Consider the following 25525-nt stretch of genomic DNA (forward strand, 5'->3'; position numbering starts at 1 on the left):
ATCAACTGTTAAATGAGAAAGCAATTACAGAGAAATGCACTTATGCTGTTGAATAATAATAAAAGAGATGTCATAACATTGGCATACATATCTGTATAAAATCACCATTTGAGTTTGAACATTGAATAGCACATCTGTTTATGAAACTCAGGGTAAAATATCCCTGTTGTTAACTTTAATCATGTAATATTCTCTAGGAGAAGTTTCCATTATTGTTGATAGTAGGAACTTTTATTCATATTCCTTGTTAAAAATTTGTGTGTGGGTATATATTTAACAGCCATGTTTCTGAAGCCTAACCAAGAAAGTTTAGATGTGTCTAACCAGTTTTGAATAGTTTAACCAAAGCAAAAAGAGTTATAAGAATGTGCATTTTTGTTTTGATTTTTTATGGGAAGTAATATTGAGAATAGTAAACTCCCAAGATAGCGTATATTTTTCATAACCCATTCTTTGTAGTTTAACCTTCAGAAAACACCAATGTTTATGTGAATATTTGCAATGCCATAAAATATGTAAAAGGTTGGCTGTTGGAAAAGGGCAGAAAGGGCATCGAAGTGAGATATTTGGAATAAATTTATTAATTTTCACTGGTGTGTGATAAACATTATTATTAATCATTAGTTGTGTATAAATGATATTTTTAAATTTAACCAACTCTAGAATGGATTTAATAGCTTGGGACTTTTGTTTATCTGTGAGTTTGTCATTAATACCACACCAGTAATTAGAGTAGAGAAGAGCCAACTGATATTTAAATAAGGTACAGAACTTATATGCGCTGGATGCCATTTTTTTGTAAGATAAAGTTTTAAGTAATGTTCAGTTGTCAAGATCAGACTGGTTATTATCTGGGATTGTTATTACAGTAGGTATAAGTTCTGTAATTTGCCTTAATATTATTAAATAGTCTTTGTGTTAAGTTCAAAGTTCTCATTTGCTCTAAGGATTGCTCTCTTAATTTATAGATATCCCATAGACCCCAGCTTTTAATAGGTGGGTATTTGTCCAGGTTTATCATATTGTTGTTTAGTTTAATGTTTGGGTTCAAGTAGATGGGCTGAAACAGGAAATAATGCATGCTTAAATTTAGAGTTTCTAGCAGGTTTTGAAATAGTTTAATTGTATATCTTAATGAGGGATGAATTTTTAAATTTTTACAATTTTCTAATTTAAGAGCTTTTGAATTAATATTAGCTTGTTTAACATGTTCATACAAAATTTTTACCCAGAGAGGGGTCCACTCCTTATTTGGGTTAAATTGTGAAATTTGTAAAATCCTATTAGCACAACTTATATCATAATATAACTAAAAATATGGTAATCCTAGTCCTACATTTTTTTTGGGATATATACGTTTTTAATAGCTTATTCTTACCAATTTGGGGTACCAGAGGAATTTGGACAGTTCAAAATTTACACTTTGAAAGAACTTTTTAGAAATGATTATATCTGATGAGTTGAATTGATATAGTAGTTTAGGAGGAATGTTAATTTTGATAATTGTGGCTTTAGACAGGTGTGATAGTTTTATTTGCCTCCATCTAAAAGTATCTTGTAAGATGTTGGCCCAGGTTTTATATAACTTATTTTGTTTCATGGATTGATGGTTATGGTCAAAATTTATAACTAAGTAATGACACGTATATTTTATCTTAAAACCAAAGGCTGGAAAATATGTTTCTTTGTGAACTGCAGGATTTATTGGAAAAAATGAGAGATTTAGATTGATTTATATCATAATTAGAGATTTTAGAGATTTTTTTGATTTAGGATACGATTTTAATTAGATCCATATTTGGAAGTTCAAAATATATATTCAAATCATCAGTGAAAGCTTTTAGAGTTATTTTAGTATTTATAACTTTAGGGATATAGTGAAATGTTTTTGAGATACCTACAAAAATAATAGCTCTATGTATAAATTAAAAAGATATGGGGGTAGGCTACAACCCTGTCGTGTCCTGTTTAAGATTTTTATTGGATTTGAAACCATTTTATTACTAGATAGATAAGTAGATGAGTTATTATTGATTTTCTTTATCAGCTCAATAAACATTTCAGGTAAACTATAATAAGATACTGTTTTAAACAAAAAGTTTAGGTTAACTTTGTCAAATACTTTTGTCACTTCCAATACCAGGGCGTATCTTGGATTTCTGTCAAAATGAAGGAGTTGAATTTTTAAAAGAATATTTGATAATTTTAAGGTAAAGAATTTGTAAAAGTCTACTGTACATCCATCCGGGCCAGGAGCTTTTTCCAGTTTTCATTTTGTTTATAACAAATTGAATTTCCTGTAGTGTAAAGGGGGCATTAAGACATTCTTTTTGGGTTTTATCAATTTTCGGGAAATTAAGAGAATTAAGAAATTCCTCACATTCAAGCAATGGTACTTGACTGATGTGTGAATTATACATCTTCCAGTAGATTTATTGAAAAATCTCTAAAATCTACCAGTTTGTATTAAACAATTTGTCTTTGTAGTGAATTAAACAAATTATTGGAGTTGCTTGCTTAATATTAATTATGCTTGCTAAGGTTTTTGTGGGAGTTTGCACCCATTCTGAGTATTTAGCTAAGAGTTTTGTTTCATGAAATATATATATTCTTTTTGATGGATTAAATATATTTCTTTTTGTAACTTAATTAGCTGGGCCTCCAGCTCAGAATTTTGAGCAATTTGAAGTTTTATTTCTATTTCATTTATTTCCATTGTTACTTTTTCTTCTCCTTCTTTAGATAATTTTTTAATAGTATGTTGATTTCTGAAGTAAAATCCCTCTTATTCTAGCTTTACAAGCTGCCCATTGAACATCATAAGGGATACTAATATTGGTTAAATCAGTTTCTAATTCCTCTAAGATGTCCATTATCTCCTGTGTCACATCTTCCCTGTACAGTAAATTAGAGCTCAGAGACCAATTCCATCACAGGCCTTTTGATTGTATTTTGTTTGATCATTCAGGTTTTAATGAAATCTTGGAATGTTTTGAAAAAAATCTCATCTCTATTATGAATTTGATTTCTTCATTCAAAAATATTTCTGAAATCAGAAAAAGTCTATTCTTTACCAAGATTTATAGCATTTTGAAAAGTATGTAAATTTATTCTTTGGGGGAACATTTACATTTGATGAAGAAGGATCACCAAGGTTAAAGTCAGACATTAGTTCAGCCAAAGCAAGTGAAGCATGATTGTTGTAGGAGTTACATCTATTGGATCTATCATGTGACAGGTCTATTACTGAACTCTGTTCACCAGCCATGATATAATAATAATCAGGAAATCCATTTAATAAATTATGGATACTTAGAATAAAATCTTGTTGTTGTGAGCATGAACCATATATATTCAAAAATAGTATGGGTTTTGGGAAATATAAGTTGCGGGATACAAAAAGGCACCCTCTACCATTTGCATCCAGTTCCTTAGTAATAATTTCGTCTTTGAAATATTTTTTAATTATAATTGCTGCATTCTTTGAACTAGTATTACATCCTGACACATATATTGATTTTATTCAGCTTTTTCCTTTTTCTTTATCTCATTCAATATTTAACGTATGTGTTTCTTGGAGAAAGATCACCTTGGATGCAAATTTGAATATTAAGTGCATAAGTAATTTTCTTTTCTGTTTATTCTGTAGACCATTTATGTTCCAAGAGTCAATTAACCACATTTTTCCTTTACTAGGATTTTTTGGCTAAGATTTTATTTAGAATTTGCCTTTTCCGTAGCATAATAAGCAGAACCCAATCAATTGTCATGATTTATTGTGTTGTATGTAAAACTTAACTCTTATCTCACTTATATATTTGCTGAGTGATCCCACTTAAGCAGATGTGTCCCTTTTCATTGGCAACCAGGAAGTTCTATCCTGTTAAGTGACCTGCCAGAGTTACACAGCTGACAAACGGAGTATGAGGATGCCAAATCCTGGACTATAGGAAGCAAGTCAGTAATAGCCCATAGCCTCAATCCTCTAAGCATACACAATAAAGACTAATTTGATACAGTATTGGTTGGTAAAGCTTATTTTAGAACATGGAGATGAGATCTATGCAAAGGTATCAGATGGCAGCATGCGAGGGAAAACTATACTCTAACACATAACCATGGCGAATAGTTGAAATAAACCATTGGCTATTAGACAATGCATTTACAGTTGGGAATGTGCTAGAGTTTATAAGCAAATGTCAGATGAACTGCAGACAGTTGCTGGTTAAGTAGCAACTGTTTGAGTCTTTGAAATGTTCTTCAGTGATGCCCTCTAGGATATCAGTTTGCCCCTTTGAAAGCCATCTTGAACTTATGGAGTAGTAGAGACCTTATATTACTTCTCAGGTGCACAGAACATAGCAGTAAAGGGAGTAAAGTACATATTTGCAGTAGAAAATCATCACCATAGAAGAGAAATGACAACTCTATGGGGCTTGCCTAGCCTTTGGTTTGGGTCACAGCAAAATGTATACAATGATCACACTGTAACTTGTTATCAGTGAGATCAAGCAATGTGGCTGTTGTACAAGGAGATTATGGTAAGATAGCCTTTTCATGGGATGGAGGCATTGCACTTGTCTAGCTAGGGTATTTATGTTAAAATTACACTGATATTGGCTTGTGCTAGATAAAATGTCACAGTTTTCAGTATTAAATACAGTTTGTCAAAGTGGATTGCTGTTTAGCAGTGAGTGTATGGATTGTATTATATGCAGAATTTATTGCAGAATCACTGGTGCATTGAACCAGTTTTGCTTCTTCAAAATGATTGACTATGCAAGTCACAAATATAATATTAAAAACTGGCTTAATAGTCAGCTCTGAGGCCTCCAAAAAGAGTCAGAAGTTGTGTGGTAGCATCATTCCATCTCGTCTGACCAGTTGGTATCTTTCTTACAGAGAACGTTTGAATGATTTAGTGCGAGTAAGGAGCCATAGTCATGACAGAGATGGATGATTAATAATACTGAATGTCTTGAAAAGATCACAAAACTGATGCAACGATTTGGCACAGTCTTGTTTGCTGAGGATGCTCTCTACAACATCCAATAGGGAAGTATCAGTGACATATTTAGTCCCGAAACCATGTTGTGAATTTGAGATAAGGATGTTGAAATAGTTGTAAATTAATGCATTTTTAAAAAATCTTTGAGAACTGAGATGAGAGGGTTATAGGATAATAACCATTTAATTCGGGTTTATATTAGAACATTGAAGTATTACTACATCGAATGTTCTAATATCAAACCATTTCACTCAAAACACCACAACATCGAACACTCAGAACCGCAATTTTTTTCCCAGGGAAAAAATTAGCAGTTCCAACAAACATACACACAACACAAGCACACCAAAATACATAATCCACACACATACACATCACAAAACCCTACACTAAACCATACATACACTACTAGCTATCCACTTACCTTAACCCAACCCTAATCCTAAGGTCCATAACTAACGCACACTCACCTTACCCCCTCCCTAACCTTAAAGTCCCTATCGCACACTCACCTTACCCGCTCCCTAACCCTAAGGTCCCTATCGCACACTCACCTTCGTTTGTCCACTTACCTTAACCCGGTCCATAACCTTCGCTCCACAGTCGAGGAAATAGCGAAGCTGCAGAAACGGCCCACTGAATACTTTCCCTAGGAAAGTATTCGATATTCTGCAGCTTTGCTATATTCAGCGTTCGATGCAAAGGGTTCGATATTAGTACATTCGAAGTAGTAATACTTCGATGTACTAATATAAACCCGTTTAATTCACCTGACTTTTTTGTTTATACTGGATATGATTAGTGCCTTCTCAAGATGAATGAAAGAAGGAAGGATCTTGCTGATACTGAACAATATCATGTTTTGAAATTTTTGCTAGTTCAATGGGGTAGGTTATCAGCTGCAGTTTCAGCTAAAGGAGGAACATATATGATGAACCTGATGGGACTGTTTGCAGATTGAAGGCAGAGCAGTCACAGTTTTGAGATGTGAAAGAATTCTTTCACTAGCTGACAGTGTCTTTTTTCACCTTTTTTGTTTCATAATTTTAGGCCATTCTACTGTCCCCATCCATTGTCAGGTTTACTAGCTTCTCCTTCTACTCCCAGACTTTCTCTGACTCGGGGCTGAGGTGTGCATGGATCTTAAGGGCATCCTTGGGGGGGGGGGTCATGCAGGTGATTGCTTCTGTTTAATCATGTACCATCATCCCCACCCACTTGTTGAAAATGTAGTATAGATGGTAATTATGCTGAGTATCAAGTCTATGCAATGGTTCATTGATTCAAGCAAGTTACTTTGTAATTCCTGGGAAATATCTATAGGTCATGTTAAATACTGTGGTTTGATATTACTCGAGGAGGCATATACAGCAGTCTCAGAGTTGTCTCATGGATAAAATGCTTCTATTTTTTTCATTGTGAATGATTGTTGGTATGTTGACATTTATTGAGTTAATTCTGAGTGGAGTATGTATGGGTGTGTTTGTTTGGTGATGAGTATTGGTGGTTTAAATTGGTGTTGAGTATTACAAGTAGTGCTGCTTCTTGCATTTTGTAGTTGTTGTCTAGGAGTGTTGGCAGAGGTGTGTTAAACTCTTCACACACAGTAGAAGAACAATGTACTTGTGGGCGGGTAGTTCAATCAAAGGTGAAGCTGTTATCTCCAAAACATGAAAAACCAAAAACAGCTGAATAGGAAAACCCAGAACTTATTTAATAGTCACATAATAAAAACAATAAAATGACAAGCATCCAGTTAGCATTTTCATCTCTAACCTTGAGACTTCTTCAGACTGAATACATTTAGCATCACCATGCATTTATATAATACCTAGTCATGTGATTAAAATAGTTTAGTGCTTTAACCCTTTGAGTTTCAGATAAGCAACACAATCTTCTCTGTTGTTTAATCCTGGTGAGTAACAAGCATTAAGTTTAACTTGCCATAAATATTCTTTCCACCCTAATTCTTCCTCAGTGTTAAACTTATTGTTATACCTTGCAACATAATGTAATACAATAAATTTAAAATCCACTTTACATTTGGATGAAATATAATGCATGCTTAGACCATGTTTGTCATTACCAGCTTATGCTCATATATTCTCTTGTAAAACTCTCTGGTTGTTCTTCCAACATAAAATGACTGACAGGGCACGCATAGAGCTAAATATACAACAAACTTAGATTTGCAAGTAAATCTGTCTCTGATTTTGATCAGTATGTTGTTCACCCTTATTTCTTCTATTCCAATGTACAAATAATTGCAAAAATTACAGCTGAGACATCTGAACGTGTGTGTGTATATCTAAGTGTGTGTTTGTGTGCGTGCGTGCGTGCGTGTGTGTGTGTGTGTGTGTGTGTGTGTGTGTGTGTGTGTGTGTGTGTGTTTTGATGTGCATGCACGCATGTGTGCAATAAGTATGTGCCATGTGTAATATTAGGAAAGAAGTTTCAAAATGTAGGGCAAATACAAATATATGTCTGTATGCTGATGTGATTTGAAGGGTCTACTACAAAATCTCGAGATTCCACAATCTTGACTTTCACAATCCCGAAGCCATAATGTCAAGACTGTGGATTCTCAAAAATGTAAAACAAACAAAAAAAAAGATGACAATATTTAAAAACATGCTTTTGCAGGGGGGCAAGCCCCCCTGCACCCCCCACATCCCTGCAAATTAAATATACTAACTCCGAGATCGCACCACAGTGAAGAGAACGGTAATGTTCCCGTTCTGCACTGTATAGCAATCTACATTACTGTTCTCTTCACTGTACACTGATCTCGGAATTAATATATTTAGGTTGCGGGGGGTGTGGTGGGTGCAGGAGGGCTTGCCCCCTGCAAAAACATGTTTTCAAATATCATCCTTTTTTTTGTTTTACAATTTCGAGATTCCACAATCTCGACATTATGACTTTGGGATTGCGAAAGTCGAGATTGTGGGATCTCGAGATTTCATACTGGACCCGATTTGAAGAGGTGGCCCATGTCTATTTTATGGTTACTTTTCTGGTGTGGTATATGTATCCATATTCTTGAGGCTTTGCATACTTCTCTGCTGTTCAGACATCATTAGAAGATCCATCTATGATAGGGTGGCATACACAGTATGAAAAACTGCATCAGGAAGGACATGTCCCTGATCGCTACCTGTTACCTTCACATTTCCATTGTGGTCCAACTGTTCCATATTTTCAGCTATGATAGGGGCAGTAATTGTGGTTTTACAAGTCAATAGATCAGAGATGCAGTCCCTTGTATCTTGATCAAACCTTGTCTTCTAATGTATCATCTGTTTCAGGCCATCAGATGCCAGCAATTGGAGAAATAGTGAATCCTCCAGAATGTCTGTTACGGGAATGTGTCTGTCCAGCCATATTGGTATCTTAAGTGCATCGTAGTGGTGGTCTTGTCCTGTATTTTCGCTACTGTTTGGTTTCTTTTCTGGAATCGGGACGTTTGGATAGCAGCTGAACCTTATTTTATTTCAGTTATATTTTATATTACTTTTCTTAATGGATAATCCTTAGATGCATTTCATAATGTTTCTATTTAAGCATTGCAAGGGGTCTAATTGTTAAATGCTAGGACCAGAGTGTTTTAATTGTCTGTATTTAGAAGAGGGTTACTGCTACCATCTACAGGCTTCTATAAAATCGTATCCTTTAATTAGATGCAGCGGTATGTCACATGTTTCCTCCAATGTGCAAAAAAAGACAAACAGCTTATCTTTGACTGCTATTATTATAAGGTAAATAAACTATAATGGCAACATTCAGGCTCATTGGGGGTGCACGGGGCTTTTTCTTGATTCAGCCCATCATTTAGGGTGACTTTGTACAGTAATGGTACTATAAGTTTAATACTCCTGGTTAAAGCTCATTACTATAAAAACATTTCTTACTGCAACTTGAAATTGCAGAAGCAGTACATCCTAAAGAAGACTCGGTTTAAACGCTTTTTCTTTAAAAAAATGTAAACTAATTTAAATAAGATCAGCACCATTTTATCCTTGATTGCACTGATGGCTGCTGATCACTGCAGGTCATTACTAAAATTAAGTTTCTTGTAATACATTCAGTTGTCAGCATGTAATAGCATATCAGAAGCTACAGACTGATGTAATCATGATTGCATTAATAGTTTGATGGATGGCTGATGCATGAAAACTGTAAAATAAATTATGGTAATTGGACCTCTGTACCACATACTGTTAATCAATCTTTTTCTCTTTTTTTTCCATGGGATGAACTGTTCTTAACCATAATAGATTATATGCCTGAGTAAAGACTGTGATGGGTTGTTATAAATGCTCAGCACTTCAGGGCAGAAAACGCAATTAAGAAAAACATTATTTTGATAAAAATGCCTAAAAAGTGTTACCAAGAGTTAGAATAGATTTGCTTAACTGAATCCCCTGCAGGTTCTACAAACACCATAAACTGTGACAATGAATATCAGCTTTACTGGGATAATAAAATGTACATAATATAATTTAAGGATACAAAGATTCAGAAATTATCAGTAAGTTGTCATCCTAAAGTACTCATAACACTCTTTCAGCACCAAAGTATAAAATGATGTACATGTGAGAGAGCCAAAGTAAATAGAAGTCAATATCATCTACATATTAGAGCATATATAAATGCAAGATGTTTACATGATCTATGTAGGTTTGTATGCATGTGAGGAAGATAGTTACAGCTGCTGTACTCTCTGCAATGTCCTTCAGTCTTCTATGTCAGATGCAATAAACTGATAACAAAAGTAAATGTTAGGCAGGAAACTCTGGAAAATATATTTGCAGTTGAGACATAATACATTTAGCAAGCTTTTGTGTGTTAACATAAGTAGTTCATACACTAAGAATGAAAAAAATATGAAAAGCACTAGACAGCTTTATCTGAAGAGTACTTTCCTATTTCTTCTTTGAAAGGTAATCATACATTGGGCTGGATTAAAAAAGAATTTTCAGTGGTAGCAAGACGCTGTTCCAAGATTGTGATGGTTACTAGAATGGGAACAATTCCAAACAATAAATAAATAAATTACATTTGTTAATAACGTAAATCCAATTGGTACAGTTGTCCTTTTCTGGGGTGACCCAGGGGCACTGTCTGGTTAAGTGACTTTCTTAGAGTCACATGATAGACAGATGAAGATGAAAAGGCTCAAACACTGTACTCTTGGCTGTGGGAAGCAGATCATTAATAGCTCAGGACGTTAATGATCTGCAGTACCTGCCAGACTTTGGCAGGTTCGTGTGAGAAATGCAGACAAGGGAATGCACAAGCCTGTGCTGTTCACTCCAGTCAAGTGCTACAGTTACAAGTGATTCTAAGTTGGAGTTCTCATTAGATGAGCAGCTGTGGGGTGCAAATGTAAATTAGTGGAAACCCTGGCATATCCAGACAAGCACTGATACACTGCTGTTGCAGATGGACCATTGCCAGTAGCAAAGAGTACCCCAGAGCTGTCCCATCCTTATACAACGGATCCTTACAAAAATGATGTTATGAAGCCTTATTCCTGGTTTTGACCACAGCAACACAGTCTTCCTACCAGGATCATGTATCACTATTATGCCACTGTTACATCCATGAGGAATTCATGCCTACCACGGCTTTATACTTCCTGCTTCACAACTAATCCCACATGGCTAATCTTCAACTGCTCTCACTGTCACAGGGTTATTTTATGTCATGAGGTTAGGATGTTATCTTTTTACCTGGGCATATCATAATGGGCAGTGGATCTGAGAACAGTGTGATACACATGAACACTCTTCAGCCCCAGGAATACAAGTTCAGTAGTCAAAAATCTTGTAAAAATTACTGTCAATTAAAGGATGAATAAAAAAAGTTAATATCCCATCAGGAGACAAAGTCTCCTAAAGATTAAAGTACATAATATGGAATATATTAAAATGATAAAAAAAAACTACAGCAGAGCTACTCCTCCTTCAGTGTACCCTGCAAGTACTATGGCTTACTGAGATAAATGCAGGAGTACATTATCTATACTCACAAATTTCGTAAATATTACATTAAGTTACAAAATGAACAAGGCGTTTAACATCAAATGTATATGTTAAATATAATCCCCCAAATTATATAATATCCAAAGCAAAGGGTAAAAATGATTCACAAACTGTTAAATAACTGGAAGAAAACCCAGCCAAGCTAGAGTTTTAATTGTAAAATACCTTAAACCTCCTGTAGTGGGGGCCCATGGGTTATATACAGAGTGCCCCTTAAGGTCATCGTGTTTCATCTACATGGCTTCTGAATGTCCACAACTTTTTTTGCTTAAGGTCTTTATGGTTACATTCAGGCCAATAAAGACATATCTCACTAGCTGTGGACATTCGTGTTTTGACCTTTTTAATGACCTCAGCAGAAAAAAATTCAGAATTTTAAGCGGAGCTTAGAGGACAAATCTCAAAGATCTGTGTACTTCCTTGCTAAAATAAATAATGTTTAACTTGATTATGAGATGTCACAGCAAAAATTGGTTACATTCAGGCAAATAAAGCTAAAACCCCACTAGCTGTGATCATGCATGTTTCGGGCTTTTTAATTATCTTATCAGCACAGCATAAATGGACAGTTTGGTTATTCTTCAGAAACACAAGGTCTTTAAACCCAGCCAATGCCCATAAAGATTAAGGTGCCTGCAAAATATTCCAAATAGCATCCAAACCAAAGCGTTAGAAGGACACATAGACAAGCCATTAAGTAAAAACTGCAAGAAAAACCCAGCCAAGCTAGAGTTTTCACTGTAAGATACCTTAAACTTCCTGTAGTGGGGGCACATGGGATATATGCAAATGACCCATTAAGGATATCAAGTATTCCAGCTGCATGACTTCTGAATGCACATGAATTTATTTTTGTTGTTTTTAATTTTGTCGTTATATTCAGGCCAGTAAAGCCAAACCCCACTAGCTGTGGATATGCATGTTTCAACCATTTTAATGACCTCATCAGCACTGCATAAGTGGATAGATTGGCTATACTTCAGAAACACAGGGTCTTTAAACCCAGTTAATGCTAATAAAAATTAAGGTGCCTGCAATATATCCCAACTAACATCCAAAATAAAGGATAAAAAGGACACACAGACAAACCAGTCAGAGTATTCACTGGATGATACCTTAAACCTCCTGTAGTGGGGGCCCATTGGATATATGCAGATGACCCATTAAGGTTATCAACTGTTTCAGCTACATGGCTTCTGAATGTCCATAAATTTTATTTTAAGTCTTTATGGTTACATTCAGGCCAATAAAGGCATACCCCACCAGCTGTGGACATGAATGTTTTGGCCTTTTTAATGACCTCAGTGGAAAAATACCAGAACTCTAATCAGAGTTTACAGGACAAATCTCAAAGATTTGTAGGCTTTCTTGTTAAAATAAATAATGTTTAACTTGATTATGGGATGTCACAGCAAAACATTAAGAGTGCAGAACCAGATCATGGTTGAAAGAAAGGATGGTAGTGCATCTCTTCATTTACTTGGTTAATAACTAAATACAATAAAATACCAGTATTTCTTTTACTTGTTAATTGCTTGGTTTCACTATTTGCACCATGTTGCAATATAGAGACATCTTTTACCTTTCCTTTGTTTCTAGTCCCTTGTCTTCCTTTTCCACATTCATCACTCTTTCACCTCCTCTTTTCTGTAACTGGGATATCTAAACTGAACTTCCCGCAAAGACAGAGCCATTTATAGTAGTAAACACGCAAGTGTAAGATTGCCCGGGAAGAGGAAAAGTGTGATTTTGTGTGTGTGTTTATGCACGAGTCAGTGTTTCCATAGTGTATATGCATATGTTTTTTACTGAACATTTTTTTCATAGCAATAACAAAATAATAGATGTATGATTGCTTTCTCTTTTGCCTCTCTCCACATTATTTTATGGATGTCTGTGCCTGACATACCACAAGTGCACTGAAAATGGTAGGAACTACAAGACTTGGAATATGCATATGTTATGCTTATTAGTTGTTCCAGATTAGGAATTTAGAGTCAATGAACCTGACTTTTAAGGTATTTGTTCCTGATTTTCACATCTGTAGGTTGAGATGTATGATTGAGGTCTCTAAAAAGAACAAAACAACCAGTTTGTTGCTATGGGGTTAGCCACCTTTATATTAAATAAATGCAACTGGATCCACTTGATTTGTGCTGGACTTTTTTGTTTCTCCCTGGATTATTGGTTTAATCTGTGCACTTGGCCTCACTTGTGGGTTTCTGGCTTTTGTACTGTTGTTTACTGCGCTGGGGACTCCTAATAGTGGAAGGAATCTGACAGTGGCTTATCAGCCATATGGATTTAATTTTTATTTTGCTGTTGTTTTGAATCTTTGGTTTCCAACTAAGATAGAATGGATGCTACTAATTTGCATGCTCACAACTCTGGGACTCGGGCTGCTGGCTCACATATAAAGAAAATCTACAGGCGCTGCCAACCTTTGATTATATTTAAAGTAGGTGATGCTTCAACACACAATTTGGTAACAAGTTGGGATATTAGGCCATACAGAACATTTCAGATACTGTGACTGTATTTAATACAAGGGCGACTGCTGTATTTCCTGTGGCAGTCGGATAATTGTTAAACAACCTTTATTAATTTTCCGAGGGTTGGTTCTGGTGGATTGATAACTGCTGACCGTATTTCAAGCAGGTGGATGCTTCAGAAATCCAGCTTGGTGGCTGCCTTGGGCTGCTGTGTTATGCGGAAAATTTCAAGCATTGAAATTTTGTTTAATACAGGGGAGGATGGTGTAAGAACTGTTTCAGTTACTGTTATAGTCCCTAGGTAACTATCGCTATTTTTGAGATTGATGGAACAGTTTGAAAATCATTGTTTTGTTTTTGTTAACCGATCTGTTCTGCACAGTAATACTGGGCCAATGTTTAGACATATGTGCGCAGTAGAAAAAACGAATGAGTAATGGAGGAACAGACACCATATTTGTCTACTCAAACTATGGGGATTCATGTTTGAAACATTGGTTTGCCTATTAAAGGGCTTTTCAAAAGGCAGATAGTCTATATCAACAGGAACCAAGGGCGAACATTAATTTTTGAGTGTTTTGATGCAGCCAATGTGTTGCAGGTACTAATTTGTAGTTCTCTGTCTGAGCAGGGTCCATGTTCAATAATTCCTTTGTATTGATATGATATATATATATATATATATATACAAGGGAAACTCTATATTGTTATGTGATATGCGATTATGTGATTATGTTATGTGATTGGGTGGATTAAAAATCGCCTTTTTTTGTGAAGCACAGCAACTCTAGGACATTCAACAAATGGGACTAATATTCATGTTGTTGCAAATTTGAGTAAAGCAGTGTATAACCTCTTGACATTTTTGACTCATGGTAATGGACATTTTAAGTTAAACATTTTATGTTGAACTATTAGTAATAGGACTATTACCATTTTAGTATAGGACATTATACCTATGTATGTTGAAGTAGGATGCAATTTAAAGTTGTGAGAACAGCCATTTCTGTATTTTAGATGGGTTACTAATGGATATAAATCCTTATATATAGGATTGGGCAGACAAATTATTCTAACCACTTCTGGATTTATTCAAAGGACTAAGAGTGTTGGGATATGCAATAGCATTGGAACATTTGGAGTATTTTTTTGGTGAGTTGATATGTTATAAGGTTTTACAGACAAGTTTGTGTTATAATTATCATCTGGTTTTGGACTTTTTCACAGCTAGGTTTTAGCGGTGTATTTGCACACTGGGTTCCCCATATGATTGGCACCCATAAGGGATTGACATATTGCTATTTTTGCCCTAAGTTAGGTGGAGACGAATGTCAGCCATTTTGATTTATTGGTTGGAACGGAAGGCTCAGGGCATAATTTTGGCTATATAGGCAAATTCTTTGTATTAGTGTTTGCTTTTTAAAACACATTGGTTTCAATACTTTGGTAACCCCTTTTTTTGTATATATATCATAGCCTGAGATGAAGGTCAGCTTGGAACATAACTATAACTGGAAATTTCCTTGCATTTCGGGGGCCATTATTTAGGTCATTCAGTGGCCTAATTAAACTTATATTGACATAATTATTGCCATTTAGGGCGTAACTTTGGTTATGTAGGCAAGGTTTTTGCACCAATGCTTTTTTTTTGATAAACATTGGTTTCAATATACTGATATATATATATATATATATATATATATATATATATATATATATATATATATATATATATATATATATATATATATATAGCCTGAGACGAAGGTCGGCTTGGAAAATAATTATAACTTGAGTACTTCCCTGCCCTTTGGGTGCCATTGTTTGGGTCATCCAGTGGCCTAATAGGTTTCATATTGACATTATTTTTGTCATTCATGAACTTGTCTTGTTGACCATTATATAGGCCAACTCTAGCCAGATTATATGGTACGGAAGTGTTTATACATAGTACTTTCTAACTAAAGAAAGTTTTTTGGAAGTATTTTTCACTCTATTTTGGAGGCCATATTGACTTTGGCATTGTTTTCTGACACAAACTGAACATCTATCTATCTATTTACAATGGCATTTTGTCCTTTTTAGGAGTAAAAGGGACCCACCATGGATCTTATTACATTGTTAGAAGGTCTGTCAGCAGACCGGCATGATACAGGAATTTTTGGTCTAACACCAGCTGGCCAAGGAGATATGGGTAATAACAACAAACCCACAGGGGAACCATGCAGTTAAATATTTTCCAAACTGACTAAAAGCATGAAAATGCTGAGTTCGCATATTTGGCATTTAAGGCTTTTTAAAGCTTATAAGGTCAAAGATATCACTCCACGGGGGCTCAGAGTAAAAATGCAACCTCTAGTCAGTCAGATTGATGAACAACTTACTCAAGACTGGGCCCAAGCCCAACATCAGGCATCCATGTTATTTGTGGAAGCCCTTAGCATGTACCATGAACGTGCTATAGATAAACATATTTTGGAGGTTAAACAATTCTGTGAGGAGGCCAAGGTTTTTGAGGGGAAACAATTTTCAACACACACTTAAACACCCTAGCTAAAGAGTTATCACAATTGGAGCAACATTTAATAAAGAACAAAATTGACAAATTTAATGGGGATATTAGTGACTATCAAAAAGGCAAACCATTCAATACACAAAGAAATGTTTGCTTTCAGGATACTACACAAAGATATATCAAGAAAAGAAAAAGACCCAGATCTATTCTTAGAAACAGAACTGAGCTTTCAGTGACAATTTCTGGTGATGATTCATCACCTGTCACTGATATAGATTCTCTACCGACTCAGGAGTCCCCAGTAACCAAAAGGAAACTAGTGAATGACCCTTTAGGGTCAAAAGACATAGGGTGGGGTAGAAAGCATAGGGCCAATAAACAACATAGAGCAACTTTTGAAACAGATGTTATCATAAATAACAACAATATACATGACATTTCATCTCACAGTCTTACGGACGATGAAATAAAGTTGCTCAATAAGGGACTAAATTTTGATCCTGCTTTTTTTGTTAATGCATGTGTTTTGGTCAATGATATAAATGACTTTTGTAGAACTTTAAATGTGAAATTGTTCTTTTCAGAGAATGATCAAACTCAAAGATCTACTGACTTACGGTTTTGCAAGTCTCAGTTTATGCCACCCATGGACAGGCATGTCTCTGTGTTCAAAGAATGTGTTCTCAAAGATTTACATTTTCATGGTAGGATCTATTCTAATACTAAACAGAATTTAACCAAGGAGGAACAGGTAGCTTTAACTAAACTTAGTAAGAACCATAATTTAGTCATTCTACTGGCTGACAAGGGAGGGGCTGCCGTTGTGATGGATAGGGAGCAATATCTTGGGGAAGCCGAAAAACAGTTATCCAACGGCCTTTTCTACACGCATATGCATCTGGACCCGACTTTTAAGTTCAAGAAAGAAATAGATAAGTTTTTTACAACTAGCATTTGAAGAAGGCATTATTACACAGGAAATTAAATATCATCTCATGGTTCCTGATCCTGCATCACAATACATATATCTACTACCAAAAATACATAAAGATCCTAGGGAATCACCAGGTAGACTGATAGTTTCAGGCAAGGGATCTTTAACAGAACCATTGTCAGCATTCCTTACCAAGTATTTACAGCCTTTATTATCACAGGTCAGGGCCAGACTTAAGGGCACCACCTAATTTTTGAAAATTATTGGGGATGTCCAACTTGAACCCAATTGGCTACTTTGCACCCTGGATGTGACAGCCCTTTATATGAACATATCCCATTGGGCAGGTTTAGAAGCCATACAGTATTGGTTAGATAAAACCAACCTCTATCCACCAGGTTTCAATACATTGTTAACCTGCCTCACAGAACATGTTCTAACTAAAAATGTTTTTTATTTCCAGAATGAATGTTATTGGCAAGTCAGAGGCACTGCGATGGGTGCATCCTTTGCTCCCATTTATGCAGACCTGTTCATGGGTTACATATAGGAGCAGTTAATTTATGATGAGTCCCATAATTTATTTTTGGTCAACATGGTCATTTGGCATCGCTTTTTAGATGATTGCTGGTTGATATGGAAAGGAGAAACCTCTTATTTACTGGAGTTTGTTGACTATTTGAACGAAAATAAATGGGGTATCCATTTCACTTTGAATTGGGATAGGAACCAAATCATGTTCTTGGATGTGTTGATAAGTAGGGATTTGGACAACACATTGAAAACAGAAACATTCCGGAAATTTCCACAATTCAATACATTGCTCCATGCCACTAGACACCATCCACCTCATATTATTCACAATATACCAAAAATCACAATTTTTGTGAATTAAACGTATCTGCTCCAGTAATGAGGCTTACAATTCATGTACAAAGGATTTGTGTAATAGATTCCTTAGTAGGGGGTATCAAATGGGGACCATACATAGTGCTAGTATGCATGCTGCAAGGTCTGAACGGGAGGAATTATTACAATATCGACCAAAGCTTGACACATTGAACAAAAATACATCTCAGAATATTCGTTTGGTTACAATCTATGGCCATAACACAAACACTTTTCGAGACATTATTAACAATCATTGGAACATTTTACTAGCTAATGAATGTCTGGCTAACATCCGCCCCTCCCCCCAAGTGTCTATACTCGTATCGTAGAGGAAGGATGGTCAACTCATACCTTACTTACTACAAAAAGAGTTCCACTACTGATTTTCACCAAACTGCATTATTTGGGGATAGTTTGACAGGTAGCGGTCCCTGTGGACATTGTAGTGCTTGTGCACACATGTATAAAACTAAGGAGTTCACTACCAGCAACACTTTAGAAATATATAGTATTAACATTATGGGCAATTGCAGTAGTGATTGGGTTATTTACTTAGCTAGATGCTTTTGTTCTGCTTTCTATGTTGGACAAACTTCAACTCCACTTAGATTTAGGGTCAGTGAACATCGAAGTGATATAAGGAATAAAAGGCTTACAAATGCCCTTTATAAACATACTTTAACCCTTCATACTGCTAAATTCCATTTTACAATCATAGACAAAATTCAGGGAAATAGAATGTGCAAGTCAGGTTGGCATAGTAAACTCAATGAAAAAGAGTCAGGATGGATAGTAAGGTTGGGCGCTCTCTTTAAACCTGGCCTGAATGAACACAATTAATTTGATATGCAACAACAGGGGGACAACAGCAATTTAGCATATACTATTTAAACATGGTGCTTGTTTTTAAGCAGTAACACTGAGGAAGGCTATTCTAAGCCGAAACCGGTTTGTTGCTATGGGGTTAGCCACCTTTTATATTAAATAAATGCAACTGGATCCACTTGATTTGTGCTGGAATTTTTTGTCTCTAAAAAGAACCCAGATCTTAATGATTATCAGTAAGCTGAGAAAGATGTTATTGCAAGTAATACATGAAGCTAGGAGTGATGGCTAGAGGGTTCTTATGAACATCTTTTGCAATGTGTCATTTTAACAATAACGTTATCAAATATAGTAACATCTTTAAGTACACATAGGTCCAGGGGTGAAATTTGATACAAGATCCAATGTATTACTAATACCATGCTCTTTGGTGCTCCTTAAAAACTCATAAAAGACACGTTCCTCTTATTGAATAATTTCTGGAACAATAAATTTCTCTCTGCAGATACCTAAAATGCTTAAAATACAACTAGACTTATGCCTCTCCATCTCTCCTTTAATCATCGTATAGAATATGCTATGTCTAAACTGTTATCCTGCCTGGAATATACAAATAAATTTGCAAGCCACCTCAGAAAAAAAATAAAGAAAAACAGAATAACCATAAAAAAATTACATTCCACTCCCCACAATTCAAATGCAGCCTGCCATAAGCTTCCATAACTTACAAACACATCAAAGGTTCTATAAAAAGTGCAAACTCTTTTGTTTCCTTTGTCTTTCAGATATTTGTGCTCTCTTTTGTTACATGCTAACTATTGCAAACTCTCTTGCAATAACAAGAAAAGCTACCTGCTTACTTGCAGGTGCACTCTATAGACTTATCTACAATGACCTCTGTACACCTTTAATTTCCAAACTTGGCTTTAATGAAATTCATTAAAACCCTAAGAAATCAAGCCCTTGACCCACTGAGCTTATTCAGCCACACCCTAGGGTAAACATGACTTAACACTTCTTTTAAACGTAGTTCCTGCTATATGAATTACAGTAGCTGTAACTATATGCAGTGAATCCTCCATTATATAATATAAGTGAATTAATACTGTAAAATATGAATAATGAGCTGTATCTCATGTGTACGCTTATCATAAATCAAGCTTTTTCTAAAATAAAGGTCTAACAGCAAAACAGCAGAAATTAGTCTGACTCTATACATATATCTGGGAAATAAGATAGTGAGTGGAGTTTTGACTGTAAAGTATTTTAATGCAGTTAGTGGAAAATGGAACGAAAACAGAAGATTCCAATCCCTAACTCTACTGTAAAAAGTCAGTGAAAAATAGAAACAGACATAAAAAAGAAATGCAAACAAACAAACAAAATGAAACAAAAAACAAAACAACAAAAAAAAAAACAAAGCAGGAAAAACAGCGTTTATATAAAGATTTCCCAAAAACTCTTTCCACTGAACCCCTCACTCCTCTAATCAGAGTTCTTGTTTGAACCAACCCCCCCTTAACACAATTCCAAACAGCAGATTGGACCGGACCCTTTTTTCCCCCTCTCCCGATCTGTTTGGATGTCAAACCTATACGTGACATTATCACCAGGAGATGGGAAATTTTGAGGAGTAACAAGGACATTGTTTCCATTTTGGGGGATGCCCTGGCTTTTTTGCACAAAAGGGCTAAGTCCTTATGACTTTCATTTGAACACTCTGATGTTCCATTCCTACTGGAGCAAGTTATCAATGATGACAAAACACGAGGCATGTTTCCCTGTAGCTCATGTGTAGCATGCCATTACATTTACATGGGCTCAGAATCTGTTTTTCACCACTGTGACTTTTAAGTTGTTTTCCCCAGATATTTTGATTGCAATACTGCTAATGTGATGTATGCAGGGGTTTGTGACACTTGCAATGGTTTTTACATAGGAAAACTTCTCAGAAACTTTTGAGCAGAATTAAGGAGCATTGTGCGGCTGTACAAAAAAAGGACTTGAAGAATGCATTAGGGAAACACAGTCTGTACTGTTAGAGCAGGTGGATGTTTTTTATGGGGACATTGATACTCTTATTGAAGTAAGGGAACCGATATGGCAGCTAATTTTAAATGCAGAGTCTTTTCCAAGAGTTAATGAAATACTTAACATTAGATGTGTCCTACACTGACTCAGGTGAACTTTGAGTTGCATTCATACCTTTGAGCAATGCTTTTAAGAGTTTCTGTGTACTATTTTGAATTTGTTTTAACTACCTCTTGATTTGCTTTGATGTTTTATTACCTTAAATAAGCTTAGCTGATAGGTAGCAATGTGTTATTTTTTTTTTGTTGCAACAGTTACTTGTTGTTAGAATATCTATTATATTTATAGTTTATAAAAAGATTTCCCAAAAACTCTTTGTTATTAATCCAAAGATGTATTGTTTTTATAATTGATGATAATGAATATAATTCTAGATCTGATAGCCCTATCCGTCCTGCTGCCCAGTATCTCATACGATGGTTTAAAGTTATTCTTTGTTTATTGAGATACCAGACAAATCTCAAAATTAAAGTGTTACATTCTTTAATACAACTTTTTGTGGGGGATAATGATAGTGATTGTATAATATATAACAATTTTGGTAATATAATCATTTTGATTATAGAGAACCTCTCTTCCATTGTGAAGAAAATGTTATTCAATTTGTCTATTAGATTATTTATATTGTTTATAGTGTTAGTATAATTATGATTTATTATGACTTTGATGTTATCTGTTATAATTATTCCTAAATAATTAATTTTCTTCTCTTTGACAATATATTCAATGAATATATTTTTCATTCTATTCTTATTTGTATTTATAGGTAGGATTTTTGTTTTGTCATTGTTAAATGTTAAACCAGATTTTCTTTGACATACATTCATTGCTAAGAAAACTGCAGATAGAGGATTATCATTGCAATTTAATGTCAGTGGGATGTCATCAGCAGTTGAATTTTAGAGTTTAAATTCTCATTTATGTTAATACATTTTATATCTACATTTGTTCTGAGAAAATTAACAAATGGTTCCATAATTAGGGTAAAATGAAGAGGAGAAGCAGGCCATTTTTGTTTGGTTCCTTTTTAAATTTGTATAGAACCAGAAGTAAAATTACCTACTTTAACATATGCAAAACAATCATTATAAAAAAGATTAATAAGATGTGTGAAGTTACTTGAAAAATTATATTCTTCTAAAAGCAGCAAGAGATATTTCCAGTTTACTGAGTCAAACACTATTAATATCAAGACTCATTAATATTAGGTTATATTTTGTTTTATTTGCATAGTCAATTATTGTGATTATTCTTTTAATATTATCATAAGTATTTCTTTTTAAGATAAAGCCAGTTTGATCTCCGTCAATCATGGAGCGTAGAATATATTTTAATCTATTAGCATGAATTGCCATGAACAGTTTATAATCTACACTTAAAAGTGAAATCTGCCTGTATGAAAATCATTCAGTAGGATCTTTGTCAGTTTTTAAAATTGGAGAGATAAGGTTACATTTAGGAGGAACTTTAGCTAGGTGCTTGACTATAGCAAAAAACCTTGTGTAGTATGTCTAGGGCTTCTTTGGGTAACAGCTTATAAAGTTCAAATATAATCCCATCATTACCTGGTGCTTTATTAGGTTTCATTTTAGAAATTTGAGTTTGAAGTTCAGACATTAAGATTGGTTTGTCAGTTAATTTCATTTAGTCATCAGAAAAATTGGTATTTATATTTTTGATAAATATTTTAATTATTTCTTCTGGATCTATTCATATATTATTTTGCTTGCTTTTATTATAGTATTTTATTACAGTAGCCAGGAAATCCTTCTATGTGGCACACCTCATCACAAAAGGTTTCGCATCCAGGAAAAAAGAGGTAATTGTTCCCCTCCACTCATCACTCATTAGACCCATTATAGAGTACAACGCTCCTTTTGGTATGTACCTCACAAGACATCTACAACAACTGGAAAGGCTGCAGAAATAATTCACAAAGAGAATTACCGGCCTCAAACAGATGCCCTATGCAGACCGTCTCAAAAATCTCCAGCTTTACTCTGTTGCATATTGCTTACTCAGAGGTGATCTCTGCCTAACATACAAAGCTATGTCAAACCCAAAGCTGCTGGACATGCTCCACTTAAAGAAATCCCAATCCCTCCGAGCTACACACTCAAGGGACCTAAACCGTGTCACCACCATAAACAGAACATGCTGGAGGGATAGATTCCTGTCCCAGAGACTTCCCATACTCCGGAACAAACTACCTATCTATAGCAAACAAAGCTCTTCATTAACATTCTTCAAGAAAAATCTTGATGATTGGATGGGAGATAGGAAATTAACCCCGGGATTACTTCTGTGGCTCTGCTTGACAAGGGCACAGGAAAATAATTTTCTTGGGTGTCAAAAGCCAAGGTACCATTTGGCTAGGTTTATATAGGCCCTAGGGCCAATAGCCTTTTACATACCTATGAAGCTATGAACCTGTAATCTCTGAATTCCTTTACAATATCTTCAATTTTTGCTATTTTTTTTTTTCTTCCTATGTGAGTAGACTTCTTTTATATGATTGAACTTACTGAGCAATTTTGTTTTTCTGGATAAATTGCACATAGAGTTTGGGTTAATAGAGTAGTTATCAACCTTGAGAAGTTTAAGATGATTAACTTCTCTACTGACTTACATACTCTTGACTACAAGTCAGCAAAAACCAACTTAGTGAACCTAAAAAATGGGCTTTAATGCGAGTTCTGCAGATGTAATAAGTTCTTTTTTTCTCACTCCTTGGTCAACTACTTTCTATTAGTAGATCACAATCTATTCAATGAAATTCCATATGCACAGACACATATACACTCCCCCTCCCCCCACACATATAAATACATATACATTATTGAATGAAGACTCAGAGCAAAAAAATGGAAATAAATGCCAGGTGTGACACTGGTAAAGAAATACAAACTTTCAATCTTATTTCTGTAGAGTAAAACAGAATCCAGATTTACTCCATTAAAGAGTGTTTTTTGTGTATTTGTTTCATTTTGCTTTTTATTTGTTTTGTGAAGCAGAACATATATTGTTAAAGGGGTTGCATTTGTGCTATACTGCAGTATTTGGGAATGTCATTAAGTCTGATACTTCTTTATTTTAGGACTGTTGCTAACTATATCACATGGAGAATGGTTCACTCAAGAATTTTCCATCTCAGTAGAAGATTTCTTTATAGACACTTGGATTTTGCAAGGGTAAGTAGACATCATTCACTGGATCCAATGAAAGGCATAATTCAAAAAATCAAATGACACAAAAATACAATTTTGCTCCTGGAAAATATCACTTAAATGTTACATTTTTGTCTTTTTTGCCAGAAAATCAGAGACAACAGACCAGTAGGGTCACATAAGTTATAAGCAGGTGGGTATTTTCTATGTGGATGAGCAAACAACTTGTACAACAGTAGTAATTCAGAGGCAAATATGCTGCCTACCAAGCTTGTCTGCAAAAACCATGTTACATTTCTGTTACAGAGATGTGCTAGCAAGTCAGAGTATAGTGTACCTGTCGAAGCATAGCTTGCAAGCTGATTATTGTCACAGTTGCATTTCTCTGAAAATGTGTCACCTCTCCAAGATCTCTCTATCTCTGTTATACATAACACACACACAGACATACACACTTGTACATATACTTGTGTATCTCCAAAGGTGATGGTGAAATAAACACATTTATCTATAAAATGTCTGTATGGTGATTGCATCACTTTAACAAAAATAAACAACCCAAACCAACTTTATATACATGCAGACTTTATAAAGAAAAAAAAAATCATATAGACATGAAAGGAAAACAGGCATTATAGACTATAAAAGCAAAATACAGTATACATAGTGAAATAAAAAAGCACAATTAAACATTCAAAAAAAGCCTAAGGCATGCAGACACCATCACAAACAACTAAGCAAAACCATAAAACACTGAAACAAAGTAATACAACATAAAAGTGCATCCCATTCACTCCAGTGGTAAAAAATGTTAGATTACTAAACTAAAAAAGAAATACACAAAGGGATATTTTTTGTTAAAATATCATAAATAAAAATGGTACATTTATACTGTGATGCTGCTTATTCTGCTTATTTAGTTTTTGTGCTGTCTCAAGTTTGCTGATTTATACTTCTTGTTTTTAAACAGACAAGTTGTCATTATATAATCAGGCACTTTGGGGAAAAACTTCTGAATATGAACTTACAGCCACATAGTAGTGTATAATATTGTTTAATCCATTCTACTTATACAATATGTTGTGCACTAGTTAATATTTTAGTGCTATATTAAGATATGCAATCATTGTACATTGTAAACCTATAATACACACGTACGTTTCTGTATTAATTAGTGAAAAGATATAAATAAAGGACAGACTTAAAATTAAAATACATAATGCTTTCACATAAAAATGCCTCACTTTTGTATAGAAATTATAACACTAGAATATCCCATACATTTTTGGAATAGCTGTGTATTATACTATGTAAAGTGTTTTTATTAAGTGTGCTATATCTTTTCACTGTATAACTCAAATGTCTCTACTGAGCTTGTAAACTTTAATTGTATATTTTTGTTATGATTATTCTTGTAACTGCCTTTGGAGCTATTCTCCCTGGGCCTCTGTTGAAAATGAACATGTATTCAGTCAGACTTTCCTGGTCAACAAATGGAAAAAAAATAAAAAAATAAAATAAAACTAATAATCAAAAACAATAATAAAAACATAGA

At 34.7% G+C, this 25525-nt stretch overlaps 1 protein-coding gene across 1 annotated transcript in view; it reads left to right on the forward strand.

Moving 5' to 3' along the window:
• PHEX (phosphate regulating endopeptidase homolog X-linked) overlaps positions 1 to 25525 on the forward strand; it is a 1091028-nt gene that overhangs the window by 493903 nt on the left and 571600 nt on the right. The window contains exon 10 of the mRNA XM_044072288.1: positions 23901 to 23994. Coding sequence (XP_043928223.1) covers positions 23901 to 23994 — 94 coding nt within the window. The remainder of the gene's footprint in view (positions 1 to 23900; positions 23995 to 25525) is intronic.

The sequence above is a fragment of the Protopterus annectens genome, chromosome 5.part0, assembly GCF_019279795.1.
Source record: "Protopterus annectens isolate FY-2018-M chromosome 5.part0, PAN1.0, whole genome shotgun sequence".
NCBI lineage: Eukaryota > Metazoa > Chordata > Ceratodontiformes > Protopteridae > Protopterus > Protopterus annectens.